The sequence below is a fragment of the Ruditapes philippinarum genome, unplaced genomic scaffold, assembly GCF_026571515.1.
Source record: "Ruditapes philippinarum isolate M1 unplaced genomic scaffold, ASM2657151v2 ctg8426_1_1_1_1, whole genome shotgun sequence".
Lineage (NCBI taxonomy): Eukaryota > Metazoa > Mollusca > Bivalvia > Venerida > Veneridae > Ruditapes > Ruditapes philippinarum.
The window spans coordinates 1-15306 of NW_026861039.1; the positions used below are offsets into that span (position 1 = coordinate 1).

The 15306-nt window shown below is 31.9% G+C and overlaps 1 protein-coding gene across 1 annotated transcript in view; it reads right to left on the reverse strand.

Moving 5' to 3' along the window:
• Positions 1-5: 5 nt before the first annotated feature.
• Positions 6-15306, reverse strand: part of LOC132714325 (uncharacterized) — a gene marked incomplete at its 3' end in the record, with an annotated part of 34479 nt that continues 19178 nt past the window's right edge. The window contains exons 3-6 of the mRNA XM_060697167.1: positions 3101-3242; positions 2623-2794; positions 1913-2098; positions 6-141 (exon numbers count right to left, since the gene is read on the reverse strand). Coding sequence (XP_060553150.1) covers positions 6-141; positions 1913-2098; positions 2623-2794; positions 3101-3242 — 636 coding nt within the window. The remainder of the gene's footprint in view (positions 142-1912; positions 2099-2622; positions 2795-3100; positions 3243-15306) is intronic.

Genomic DNA, 15306 nt, shown 5'->3' on the forward strand with positions numbered 1-15306 from the left:
TAAGCTGTGAAGAACGATATGACGTCAACATGAGTGTGCTTTACGTCACTGACGTCAATTTCTTTACTATAGTTTATCACTACTCCAAACAATATAAAGCTGGCGGTTGTCGTTGCCAGCGTTGCGCCTGCAGCAATACCCCTTTAACAGAAATATTGTAACAAGTATATTTTCAAAAGAAATAAAAAAATCCATCTATATAGACGTTTGGAATATTGCAATAGTGCGCTTTTTGAATTGGCTGTATAGCTCAAACTGATTGAGTACACTTGCACACCGGTAAAGATGGGCGTTTAGAGTGAAAACACAACTTCACAAAATCAACAATAACATGCAATCAAACAGACAAACTCACTCTTGTAATCTTCTATCATTATAAAATCCATGTGATTTAAACATAATCCATGTAGAATAACGTCCTAATGATCAATCATGAATGTCTCTATAAAACCTCTGAAAACTGCAATCCTCTGAAAACCGGTCACTTTGTTAGGTCCAGGCAGGGTTCGGTTTATAGACGTTTTACTGTATTTATTCTGCAAAACTAAGGGAATTAGCATTTTGGAGAATATGCTGTTTATTGATATTTGTACTGTTAGGCGTAGGCTACATAATGTTTTAAATACAAAACATATAGATCTACTATGTCTTAAAATGTGATCTATGATTCTTTTAACGTCTTTTTTAGAAGACCTCTGATGAATTCAGTCATCATTTTCGTTTTTACATACGAGTGGTATATTTTAATAGTGGCAGCAATTCAATATAATATAGTGCTGGAAAGATTATTGATTTTTCTAACCAACAGTCTATTTTCGCACGATTTGCACGTGTAATTAAATTTTAGCAGGCCATAAATACATATGATTTGGTATACTGGTGGTAAACATGGCTGAGTTGCATTGTGATTTGAGAGAGAAGCAAATACCTTATTGCAAAACTCGTAGATTATTGGGTAAATGTTCGTCAGAAATAAAAACGGAACGGATACAGATTTAGTTTGTGAAGAAAAGCCCTTCCATATCGAACAATTGCCAGGTGGGTGTCAATGTTTAAGAAAGGTAGAACTAATGTCAAGGATGATCCCGCTGTGGGCGGCCAATGTTCCCTACCTCTGAAAAAGACATCAGCACTGTCAAAGCCATAGTTGATGAAGATGCAAGACATATGGTGAGTGACATATTTGGCCTTAGTGCGTCATATGTGTTTTCCATCTTGCATGAAAAGTTAAGGGTACGCCCGCTTGATCCCGCATTTGCTAAATTTTATTTTTTTAGCCCCACAATAAACTCAATAACAAAATGTGGGAAGGTGAAAACAGCAATCGCCCAGTTATTGCTCAACGTAGCAGGAGCGTTTAAAGAGTTATGTACGCTTTATTTTTGACCGTGATGGAATAGTGGCCGTGTCGCTGTGCCTGAGAGGGGCATTTTACCTCGACCATGTTCTCACTGCTGTAGTTAATCACTACATTTCAAAAAACCCAAGGTCCGGGGTGCGCAGGGTCAAATAACTGCACCGGTCAGCCTGGGTATAAACTTATTTAGAGGAGTAGAGAATTTATGTTTTGCTACATCCCGCTTATAGTCATGGCCTCTCTCCTTGTAACTTTTGATTAAATCAATACATCAAATCTTGCCTTCGCGGTCACCGGTTTGAAACCCGTACTGCCGTCGGAAGTTTACCCAAAGAACAGTTCAAAATTGGGGGGGGGGGTTGTTTTTTTTTGGAATGGAATCTAAGGCTTGAAAGTATGTAGAGGTCAATGGTAAATATTTTTGATGGACTCTAGTAATAATTTTTCACAGGTATGACTTATTTATAAAAACGCGCAGTCGTTGCCACTAATTAAAATACCCCTCTCATACATTTGTAACTAAATTTGGCAGTATTTAACTATTTTGATAATTACCAGAAATCCTTCGGTGTACCTAGCCAGGTAAACGGTGTCATGACACCCCATATGATGAGTGAAATATAACAACAAGTCCACTTGCTGTCTGCTGGAAGAAGCTCAACAATGTTACCGGCAGCGAGCAGAATGTAAACGACGGTTGTGCCAAACATTGTAAAGTTAATGGAGCACGATATGACGGCACTGGAAGAAAAATGAAAACACTTTTGACTTTGACACGTGTTATATATGTACATAATTCTTTAATATTCTACTATCGCCAAAATCCAAAGCAATTCCATTACGTCAGAGGTATCGTTTACATCTTATGATAAAACTATTTATTGGCAGATTCTGTATCATAGTATTGATCAATTATATTGTTTAATTCAAGAGTGGAATAACTAAGTCCGATACTGTAAATGTTATAATATGGTGATCTTCTTGCGCTATATACAGGTGGAAAAGTAACTTGAGTGCCCCCACTTGAACAGACTATTTATATATTAGTAGAACCGCCGACTTTTCTCAGGTTGGCTGGAAAACTTCCTCTCATCCACGGTGTTTCAAACCCACACCGACAAACGCTTCAGGGAGCAACCTTAACAATTAGACTCACAGATACGGCTATTCAAATATAATAGAAATTATTTGGTATCTAAAAAAAAATAATCACGGATGATTGTGAAATTATAAACCGTACGATGAGAAAATTAATCACGTGATACCTGCCCCATTTACCGAACGCTTCCTCGCCTATAGCAGGGTACGGATATCGAACCTTTCCGTTCCTAAATTCTGGATGTCTGTCCCTAACAATAGTCCAGCACTTGCCTAAAATGTCCCCTGTATACGCGGAAACGAAACAACACAAAACGACCAGAAGAAAGCCTATCAACCCTGGAAAAAATCATTAGGCGACATTTGGTAAAACACCTTCGTAAATTTGAATGCAGTTAAGAAAGCTATTATAATCTGTCATAAAAGTTTGTATGAATGATCACTGGTAAACCTTAGCTTGCTTCGAGGTTTGGTCTGGCTACGTGTTATTTAACCTTTGAACTACATTCCTTTTGAAAAAAAAATTGGCTAAACCTTTAACATAAAGCAGACGACATAGTCACATTTCAGCAGACAACAGCATGCAAATGGTTTAAAACTAGTAGATATTTTAATATATGCAATGTAACTTATGGAATGCCTTACTAGAATCTTCAATTGCTTTAGGTAAGGTGAGAAATCCTGACCCAGCTATTACACCTACTACAAACACACACGTTGTCCACACGTTCAGACCATTCACCTCTTGCTTCAAAAGTGAATTTTTACAATATGTGAATGCATATTTCTTATTTCAAAAGTGTATAAAGCTATATATAATGCAAAAAGATTTGTTTATATTTTGAAAGCCCTGCTTTTGACAACAAACTTATCTGTATTTAAGAAATAAATAAGTATATTTCCCTCAGAACGAATGGTGCATGCGCATTAATTTTGCTAAACGGATAAAGCATTATAAGATCGGTACATTCTCAGAATCAATACGAAAGAAGTCGCATAACATTTTTAGCATGCAGCCGAAGAAAAAAAGCTGTTAAACATTTTTTTCATGGTGAAACGTACCATTTCACATGACGTAGATTGCTGGAACCTCTTGACCCTTTAGGTCAATTCTCAGATGAGAATAATAGATAAAGGGGGAGGCCTTCGAATTATGACGTGGCTTGTTCATGTTAAATATTATCAAAACACTGAAAGCACTGGTAGAGCGGTTGTCACTGCGGACACGAATATCCTCAGTGCCCTGAAGGACGAGTGTATACCAAGTTAGTTTGTTTTGGTTTTCAGATTCAAGCAAATAGTTTAGACACAATTTCTAGGAAGGGCTCGTCTGGCTCAGTCATGAAAGTGACAGAATCATTAATACGAAAATCAATGATACTCACTCTATAAAAAATATCTTTTGAATGGTAAATTCGGTAAAAGTAAAAGTAAGCAGTCTGATCAGGATCCATGCTGTTCGCTTACAAACCTTATAGCAAGTGGAGGACCGGAAAGCGAACAGCATGGATCCTGATCAGACTTCGCGGATGCGCAGGCTGGTCTGGATCCATGCTTGTCGCAAACGCACTGTGTTGATTTGTCATGATGCGGCTCATTTAATGTTTGAGAGCAGCACCCACTCAACCTTCCAAAACAACAAGTAGAGATAAAAAATGACAAAACAAGAGTATCGCAAAGGTGAGGGCAATATACGCCCGAATATAAATATGTTAGAGTATTCAAAACTAATATTTTATTAGCGAAAAGTTCCAATTAAAAAACTTGTCTGGAAAATGTTTTATCATAATTTTCCTTATGACGCATGCTTTATGAAACTTTTACAGAGGTCTTTTTTGGCAATGTTTTGTGCCATATATAGAAGCTCTGGTCACAAACAGGTCAGATGTGTTTTCCTATGAATTAGTCTACAAATGATACCCGTAGTAGGGTCAATTTTGGCCTAAGGGTCATATAGAAAACTGCAAATTGACGCTACATGCCAAATATCTATCCTCTGGACTTTGCTGTTTCACACAGTAAAACATAAGTCCAAATAAATCAAGTGACCCTGGCGGGCCAATATTGACCCCAGGGGTATGATTACTATCAGTTTTACAGAGGTTTACAAGGTCATGTTACATGCAAAAATATCAAAGCTCTGGGCATTGTATTTTTCACACAATAAGACTTAATTGTTTTTCTATAGTGTAAGTCTATATAAATTAAGTGACCCCTTGGTGGGCATTATATATTGATACAACGGGCATGGTTAAAAATTAATACCAGTTTTGTAGAGGCTCACAAAGAAAGTCTACATGTAAAATATCTAAGCTCTATGCATACTTACACTCAGAGGCATTAATAACCCGACACTTACATTTTTCTATATAAATTGGTTATTTGTGAACAGATTTTGTTCAACTTTGGACCATACAAAATTCAACATACATGTATCATTCTTACTACCTAGAATTTCATCGATGAGAAAATAGAGAAAATAACAAAACAAATATGCTACACTACAAAATGAAAAATCACAGAATGACTGTAAATATCGTAACAAAATGAAAGTCTCTGAATCACACTAAATCTGTATGTTACGTTGGGTAAGGTCAACTTTGACCAGATTGTCAAGATTTGAAAAATAAATTACGTTTTTTTTGACAATGCTTTTAACCCAAAATCTAAGATCTGGGCATTTGGTTTTGGAAAAAAATATGATTTTAAAAAGTTTTCCTATGTGTCTCCATATGAAATAAGTTGACCCTAGGGGTGGGTTAAATTTTCATTTGAATAAATTTTGTACTGGTCTATACAAGGCTACAACAGAAATAATTAGCTATAGGCATCGGTTTGGGAGAAGTTATATTTTTTTTTAGCTTTTCCTATATTTAAATTGAAGTGACCCCTGGCATAAATGAATTTGACCACAAGGTCGTGATTTAACAAATTTAATAGTATTCTATACTAGGTCCTGCAGTTATGGAGAAGAATATTTTCATGTTTTTCCTATATTTACACTGTGTAAAGAAAGTTTACTCCGGGGCTCGCAAGAAACATGAATGTGTACTTCTTGACCTTTTACCAACCATGACCTTGATGTTGTGTCATGGATATCATAAGCAAATAGTCTAGATTATTTGTGCCAAGTTATTTAAAATCTTCCATAAAGTCAAAAAGTTATGGAGAACATATAACCTTGACATTGGTTGCAGCGACCTGGATGTTGAGGTCTGTATATTGTGTCGTGGTGGGGATCATTTGTGCTAAGTATTTTTAAAACCTTTGAATTGTCAATAAGTTATAGCGGACATGAAAAAAAAAGTTTTTACATTGGACCGTTGAGTGTGACCCTGACCTTCAGGGTTGTGATTTGCTTATTGTGCTCTGCCAATGGTGTCGTAATGTTGATCATTGCTGCCAATTTATCTTAAAACACTTCAGAGGTTTAAAAGTTAGAGACTGATGCGAAATGCAGACTTTCTAACATATGAACTGTAAGTGTGACCCTGACCTTTTGGGTAGCAATTCAATTATTGCGATCTGCACATCGTCTCATAATGGTGATCAATTGTGCCAAGCTATTTAAACAAAATTTCATGGGTTTAAAAGTAATAGAGGGGACACGAAATGTAGATTTTTATACATTTGACCTTGACCTTTGGTGTAGCAACCCAATGTTTGCGTTCTGCACATGTTCTTATACTGGTTATCAATTGTGCCAAGATATTTTTTTAATTTCAGCGGTTAAAATGTTGGAGCGGACACGAAATCTAGGCTTTTTAACATTTGACCTTAAAGTGTGACCTTGACCTTTTGTGTAACAACCAAATTATTGCACACTGCACGTCGTGTCATAATGGTGATCCGTTGTGTCAAATTATTTCAAAACTTAACAGCGTTAAAAAAGTTATAGACGGACACGAAATGTAGACTTTTTTATTATTGAATGAAGACTTTTAACATTTGACCTTAAAGTGTGACCTTGACCTTGGGGATAGCAACGCAATTATTGCGCTCTGCATATTGTCTCATTATGGTGATCACTTGTGCCAAGTTATTTCAAAAAAATTTCAGGGGTTTGAAAGTTATGGAGCGGACACGAAAGTGTTACGGACGGACGGACTGACAGACGGTGTCCATTGCTATAATCCCCTTTCCGCTACGTGGAAGGCGATTAACAATGTTGGTTTAGTCCCATCTTAAAAAGCCATACATATAAAAGCTCAAGATCTTTTTATTTATTTCTGGGAATATTTGAAAACATTACGCATTGTCAGTTCTATTTTTAACTTCTGTGACTAAGATATACAATAATCCGGTTTGTGCAAAAAACAACAACAAAATAAAATTTCTGTCACATCAACACTTTTAAAGGCTTTGTGGCGACTTTCCTGCTTTACTGAGGAAGACCTTAATATGTTTCCCTCCGTGCATTATTTCATAATATTGACACCTTCTGGTCATCTTTTAAGGCAAATCAGAATTACAAAGTCTATAAAGTTGGTCATCTTTTAAGGCAAATCAGAATTACAAAGTCTATAAAGAAAGTGAAATTTGGATTATTCAAATAAAGAAAACAGTTAAATTATTTGTAAAATAAAGAAATCAAAGTCATATGTTCATCCTGATTCCAAATTCAAATACGTCCTGAACTTAATCTTAATTTGGAACATACTAGTGTTCATGTGCATTACATGCTACCGGACAATTTAAGAAATGCTGTTTTTCCTCATCTCCAATTACATTGAAATTATGGTTTTAAGACTGCACTTTTATAATGACTTATTTAAAAAAGAAAGCTAATATGAATTTTGGATACGTTCAGCCGCGGGTTATTCCACATGATTTATTTATATTTATAGATGATGAGAAAATAACGAAACTGTAACAGTTGATATGATTACCAATGTCTTTGAGATTTTATTTGAATGCTTACCTGTATATCAGTTATAGTTTATTACTACGTGTCGACAATTTACATACTTCTTTGTGTGTGTGGAACAAAAAACGCCCGCAAAGGTTTACAAACACATATTTTTTTATAACTGTTAAAAAACGGTCGAAAACAAAAGCAAAATCTATCATTACACCAAATTTATTAAGTGCCTTTCTGATATATATAACATGTTCAAATGCGTTAAAATCAACAAATTTATATCATAGTTATAAACATTAAAAAGGAAAACTCGACATTAAATGAAATTTCAACAATTATACAAATCTAGATATGACTATGTAAAACTATTTGCATATAAACACACTCTTAAATTCTTTTCAACGTGATTTATAATAATATCATGAAACAGACCGCCATCTTAAATAGTCACATATTTCTAATGAACGAAGTGAGACTGCGGTAACAAAACTCATATTGTTTACATATCGGAATTACTTATATTGTAATATTAATTTGAGACTTTTAAGTTTTAGTTTTGTGAACATTCTTCTGTAGCTTGTTCTTAATGTATACTGGAGTTTGTCCCTACTGTATTCGATTTTCAATAGGTAAAACAATGGAGATTCTATACAACGTTTTGGGGATTCTGTTTTTCTCTATTTTAATGTGTTTAAATGAAGGGGTTGTTTTTGGTAATAAGACAAGATGCCATTTGATGAACAGTCCGGAGTTTGTTGATGATCATTTAAGACATACTGACCGTATAACAAAGCATTAGGTTGTCTGACCTGTAGGTCACAAAATAATTTATAAAGAATTTTGAGGCAACGGTGGAATATGGCCTATTTGTTTTGCGTAACAAGATTTATAATTTATGCTGCTCTATATTTTTTTAGAATAGAAGAAAGTGTCAAAATTCTAAAACAAAATGGTGATTTTATCCATGTTTCTCCAACTGTTAAAATATTTCAGCTGGGCTTGTATTGCATTGAGATGAGAACACAATCATTTAGGTTTTCCAGATGCATCTATGGCATATAATATTGAAGACGTTCTTCATCACAACATATTGACATATTGTCTATTCCTTCTTATCACATTTGATCTGTGGGATTTTTTTTTTGCTTTATTTGTTATTTATTATTATTATTATTTAATGACCAATAAATGAAGAATGTTGAAAAGTTTTTTTCTCAAATCGGGCCAAACATCAAGCATAAATTTTATTTTTTTGAATATAACTAGAAGTAGATTTCATTATTATCTTTTGCCTCTAAAACTTTAAGCGTTTTTATTGTTACAGTAACGGTTCAGCAAAATGTTGCCGATGTTTTAATTCAAATTTGTGTTTCTTAATGGAAAGTAAATGTAGCGAAATTTGAAATGATTTTTTTTTATGTTTCAAATGTATCCAACTCTGAATTCTGCAATGCATAATCATGACATTAACTTCTACAACATGCTTGAAATGATAAAACTGAAAGCCTCATACGTTTCCGGGTTTCTCTCATTTTACCTTTTTGTTGCCATGGCAACAGAACCAATTAATGTTGTTGATAGAATGAAAATCTACCTTTTAAAAAATTAAAGACTTAAGAACATTTTAAAATGTAATCTTGTTGGTTATTCTTAGTCTTAATAATCGTTATATATCAATTCACTAGAAATTGGGACTCAATTTTCGTTTACCCCACCCACTTTAGGAATGTCAGAACTCACATTCTTACACACTAAAAATAAAAATAAGGGTACAATTAGTAAGTTGTTGATCAGGTCTTTTTATAATATGGTAAAAATATTAGTTTTCACCACTATGCCTTGACTGATAGGAAAAATGCCAGCCCCATGTCGATTTTTGATACTTTTTCCTGCCTTTTTAGCAAAATTTCTCTATGAAAACAAGAGTATATGTATAAGAAAAAGAAAAAGGACCCTTTTTCATATTGTTCCAAAAAAAAATAAATCCAAAAAAGAATTAATTTTATCACATAAATTGCGTATTAGCCATTTTTCAATAATTTGGCGGCCATCTTGGATTTCTCAAAACGTTCCATGATTTGACATGTCTACCCATTTTTTTGTAAACTTCAGACAGTTACTTTGGTATAACAATTATCCATGGACCTTTTTGCACACAAAAGGTCACCAGGGACTGTACTACTATTGTTATTAATCAAGAGGACTTAATTTGAATATTTAATTAAAGTTTTAAGTAAGATTGAATCAGAAAAGTATGTCACTTACCGCAATAAATCTCTTAGTATATTCTTATAGCCGTTGTATATAATATACATATTTATATATATTATTCTTTACTTACTATAATAATGATTATTTGTCCTGATGAATATTTATTTTATACGTTCATTGTTCTATTGTGTATAGTTTTATCGTTATATCATTTAGTTTTAAGTTATTTGGCAAATCAATTACATGAATTAATTTTATTTTTTTGGCGATTTTCACTCATATGTTATATATGGCAAATACGTTTAATATAGATATAAAGATATACATACACTCATTCTTTTAAATTAATGCAATTAAAACAAATATAAAGAAATATACAAATTAACTTTTTATCCGTTAAGAACCAAATATGTTTTCTACATTTCATCGACTCATACATCAATAAAGTAAATTTAAATACTAAAAAGAGCTGCAAAAATTATACTTAATAGACCGATACGTTCACCAACATTAGATCTTTTTAATTAACTTAAATGGCTTAAATTCAATTTCAGAGTGAAATACCACACAGCAATTATGGTGTATAAAACTTGAAACAATCTGGCACCGTTATATATGAGTGGAATTTTTAGTTTCTCTCACAAAGAATTACATAATTTACGCTCAATCGCTCATAAAGATCTAGTACTGAAAAGTATACCTCATACAAATTATTTAAAGGATTCTTTTCTTACATCAGTATTGATGTTTGGAATAAATTACCTATGACTATCATACAATGTTCGACTTTACAATCTTTAAAAAACAACTGTAAAATTTCTTTTCTAAGTTTACAGTTAGATACATAATGAAAATTGACCGCTTTATATTTTAATTGTTGTAAATGTCGATATCATCATTTTTTCCTCTTCTTTTTAATCATTACGAGTTTATCTATAATTACCATAATTAATACGAGTGTCAGTCGGATTAATGAATAAAACTTATCTAACCTTAACATTAAATAATATTTTTTTTTTTTATATATAAACCAAAAGATTTTAAATATTTGAATAGATCTACATCTTGGTTATTGTTAAATCAGAAGGCTATACTGAAAATAAATATACTTGTTACTGTAAACTTTGTATGTTACCTTCTATAAATAAAGATTTTATTATTATTATTATTATTATTATCTATCAATTTCGATACCTTGAAAAGATACATAATTATTTATGTATATCTGCGTAAATATTTTCTTCTTTAATAATCGTATTCAATGAAACATAGCAAAAATGGTATTCAGATTCAATAGCATTTTGATTACATGACTTACAAAACCTACTCTGTCAATCAATCCTACTTAATCTTTCTCATTAAATTTCCAGTTTATGCAAACTTCGTCTAAAACGAGTAATAGAGTTTCTGGTAGCAACATTATTAATACCATAAACTGTTGTTTTTTTTAATATATTCAATTAAAATCCATAATATTAATAATTGGATAAATATTACATTTAATCTTACATGAATATCCTTTAATTAATTATTAACAGGGTAAGAATGCACCAGTTAAGATATTCAAATTATTCGAATTTTTGTAGTGTTGGCCACCTGCAGTAATGTGGTTAAAATATGTTTTTAAGTAGATCATAGAATTTCGGGCATACTAACATGAGATGGTAACCATCTTTGATTTGATTCATAGAACAATTTTAACATTCTCTTTCTTTCCTTGGAGTATTATTATGCCTTCCAGTCTCTATCGCTAAATTATATGCTGATAATCTAAACCTAGTAAGTGATATTCTTTGTGCATTATTTTAGATAACATTAAGGTATATCACTTATATCCTGATAAACCTATATATTTGACATACTTATGTTATCATATATATTTAACCTGACCAGTTTTTACCATTGTATGTTATCCCATTATCTGTATCTTTTTTAAGTTAATTACATGCCATTTTTACAATGGTATCATCAATAAGTTTCAAGATTTTCATCCAATGTCTAATAATTATAATTTTTCTATGTATCGCCATCGGATATTTTCCGATTTCTCCGTACATTCCAGCAAAGTTCGTTGACTTGAAAACATAGAACTTTTCAAAGGAATTTACAGTGTACTAACTCAATATTTTTCCATTCATTGTATCCAAATATCTCTACACCATAGTTAAGTATAGATCCTACTAAGCTATCAAATAATTTGCATGTATCAATTGTTTTAAGTTCAAGTTGATAATATACGGTAAAGAGGTTATGTAAAGCAAACATTGAATGTTGAGAAATGTTTTTCTTTGTTCGGTACCAACTTCCTTTTTTTAAAAGATTAATTCCAAGATATATGAATAAGTTTACAATTTCTAATTTTTGTTCATTAAAAGTAAAGTTATATGAAATGTGTTAACCCTGTTCGAAAAACATACTTTTTTGTTTTTATTGTATTTACGTTAAGATTCCATGTGTTACAGTATTTACCCAGGTTATTTAACATAGATTGTAGTGTTTTCGGTGTATGGGCAAATAAGAATTTTCGTCTGCAAAAGTAGCATGGGTAATGTTAAGTCATCAAAGTTGATTATTCCTTAAAAATTAACATTGATATTATTTATAATATCGTTTATGAAAATAAGAATATCAAAATTGAACTCGTGTCTCCCTGTTTTACGCCAATATTTGATTCAAAATTGTGTGATTTTTGTTTATTATATCGGATTGCGGTGCTAACTTTACAATACCTACTTTTAATGACATTTACGAATTTTGAGCTTACATTTTCTTGTAAAAGTTTATTAAAAATGTACGCACGTTCTAATTTGTCGAATCTACAAATTAACATATAATTCCCTTTTCAATGACAGGGTTTTTACTATAATTGAGTGTAAAATGAAAATGCAATCTACTGTTGATTTATTCTTCTTTTGGAACCCATACTGATGGTCCGTTATTTTATTATGTTTTATAGACCATATAGTTTGACGATTTAGTAAAATTTGGGAATAAATTTTTTCTATGATATTTATCGAAGTTATTCCACGATAATTTTTAGGATCTTCTACATTACCACTTTTCGGTATCGGCGCTATGATGTCTTGTCCCCATTCCCGAGGGTATTTCCCTGTCAAAAGATTCTGTTAAAAACTTAAGCATAAAGTTTGATATTTCTGGATACCAGTACTTCGTCGTGCTAGTATTATAAGTACCTATCTCCATTTTCATGAAAATTGAGTATGATATACCACTGGACTCAGAATTTAAAGTTCTATCTCCAGGTGGTTCCCGTTTTAAGTATGAGGTAACCCTGTTTTATATAATTGCATGCATTTCGTTTACCATTTTCGAAAATAATAGTTGAACTAATTATGTTGCCCTATGTACATGTGCCATACAATGCTTGTGTACGAGGACAGATTTTTATTTGTCAAAGAGCATTGACGCCTTTGTTTAAACTGGCTGTCAGAAGTAAGTTAGTTTTTTAGTATCATATTTCGTGAAATATTAGGAAATATTACCAGTAAGTCGAAGCAAAACCTTTAATTCTTTTAAAAGAGATAATGCCATTATATATAGTCGCCGCCTTTAAAATATAAGTGGTTACATACACTACTCTTGGAGATAGAGTATTGTAATTCTGAAGGGAAATTTCTTTATTTTGTGTTAATATTATCAAAAACATGACAATAAATAGAAGACAGTATTGTTTCAGGCTATTGTACTTATCTGAAACATTTTTAATCATCTATTTGAGTTATCAAAAAACATTTAATAAGGTATCATGAAAGAAAGTCGTTATGAATTATATAAAATAGAACTTTTGAACTATAGATATATTTGGATGATTGAATTTCGGAGATAGTTGTAGTTTCTTGTTTTTATATACTGTATTCTTTATACTCAACTGTTGTTGTAGTATAAAATACTTTAATTGTTTCAGAGATTAGAGTGTGTTTCATTGAATGAAGATGCCAGAGCATATACTAGTGTTTATTTTGTGATTTCTTCCATTGGAATTTTTACTTGTCAGTGTTTCACTTACATGTAAAAGAAAAAACTGAATGTCTCACATTGCAGAAATTTAAACGACTTCGATTATTCTGCGATTAGATTTTGTCACTATGTACTGTCAATTACTAGTATATCTTATTTTCTCTTGCAAATTTTTATCAGGTGAACAATTAAGTTTCTTTAAAACTTTGGTTTATTTTCATTCTTATTGGCAGAAAGAGAGAATCACATATAGTTTAAAGAGCTAATTGTAAACGCTTGCATTGATTGTTCCTTTCATAGTTTTCAAAATGAGTAAAGGTTTTCAGCTGAAAGAAGTTTTTTGCAAAATGCATTGTTTCTGATGATGACGGTTAACAAAATGATTAGGTTTCAAATCCATTACTGAGTATTCATTAAGCATTATAGAGTGTAAAGTTATTTCTTCCACTGTTTAACTATGTTATTCTTTCATTTCAGTTGAGGTAATAATGTTTTGTACTTGTTACATTTTGGCAAATCATTTTGCGGGAATAGCACAAAAGTTTAAACACAATTCTTAGAAATACTTTCACATGATCTTCCAATCTATAATAATGTTATTTTTGATAGGAGTTGTTGCACTTTTATTGTGACTCTATCAAGGGTATTTTTTACACTTTGGTCTTTTTAACAGCGAGAGATAAAATCTAGAACTTATTCAAGACAAAGAAGAAGATAAACATGTTAAAATTTCTATTTCATCAGAGAGTTGATTTTATATTCATTTTAGTATGTAACTATGTGTAGTGTTTCTGTTCGTTAACATTGCAGAATTTGTTTACACTGGAAAAATATTGCCTTATATTTATCGTTGTATGATAAATATTTAAAGTGATTGTGTTGAAATCCTTTTTTTCAGTTTTGTAAAAATTCACATTGCAGGTAAAATACAAGTAGTTTATTGCAATCTATTTCAAAACATGCATGTAACTGATGCCTACAGGTGAAATAATTTATTCAAATTTATTTCTTTGTCACAAGTTATATCAAAACGTGTATCTGAAAGATAAAAAATATAGTTATTGGCCAGAATATACAAAAACCATAATAATCCTATTTGTTTTCATTAAAATTGAACATATTTATTAGTTTTAAAATATCCTATATCCTAGTTCATATTATCCTTGGCAGGTTAAAAACGCCCTATCTCCAGGTGCAACATAATTCTAAGCTTCCGGCAAGTAAAAATAAGCAAAACGCTCTATCTCAAAATGAAATATCCGATTTACGAAAATATCTCTAAAGATATCTTGTAAAAACTTTGTTTGCAAGTTATGATGGAACCTATAAAGGATTAATTCCAAAGATTTCCATCATTACATGGTCCAGTATCAATTTTCTGTTAACTAAATTTTTAAGCTCGATTTCCCGCAATGTTACATAATGGCACTTAGGGCGTTATAATACTAGCACGACGACTTATATATTTTTGCCACTATGCACTTGAATTATTTTGACTAAAATTAGCTTTCTCCATTTCTGGCATAGTTATTTCTTTGTCTAGATCTTCATCTATGATATTTTGATCGTAACTTATATTATCATATGCATTGTCTGTACTGTATAATGTGTTGATATAATGATGAGCATCCGAACGACATACAGTGATTTTATCAAGCGATAAAATCTCCGATTTGGATATATCATTTCGATCCTAACACGACATCAACAAATAAATGCTTCCGTACCTGGTATTAAGCTAAATTGCGCCTGATTTGTTTCCTACTTTTTTCAGTGCGTCTCATTTTTAGTGGTTACGTCA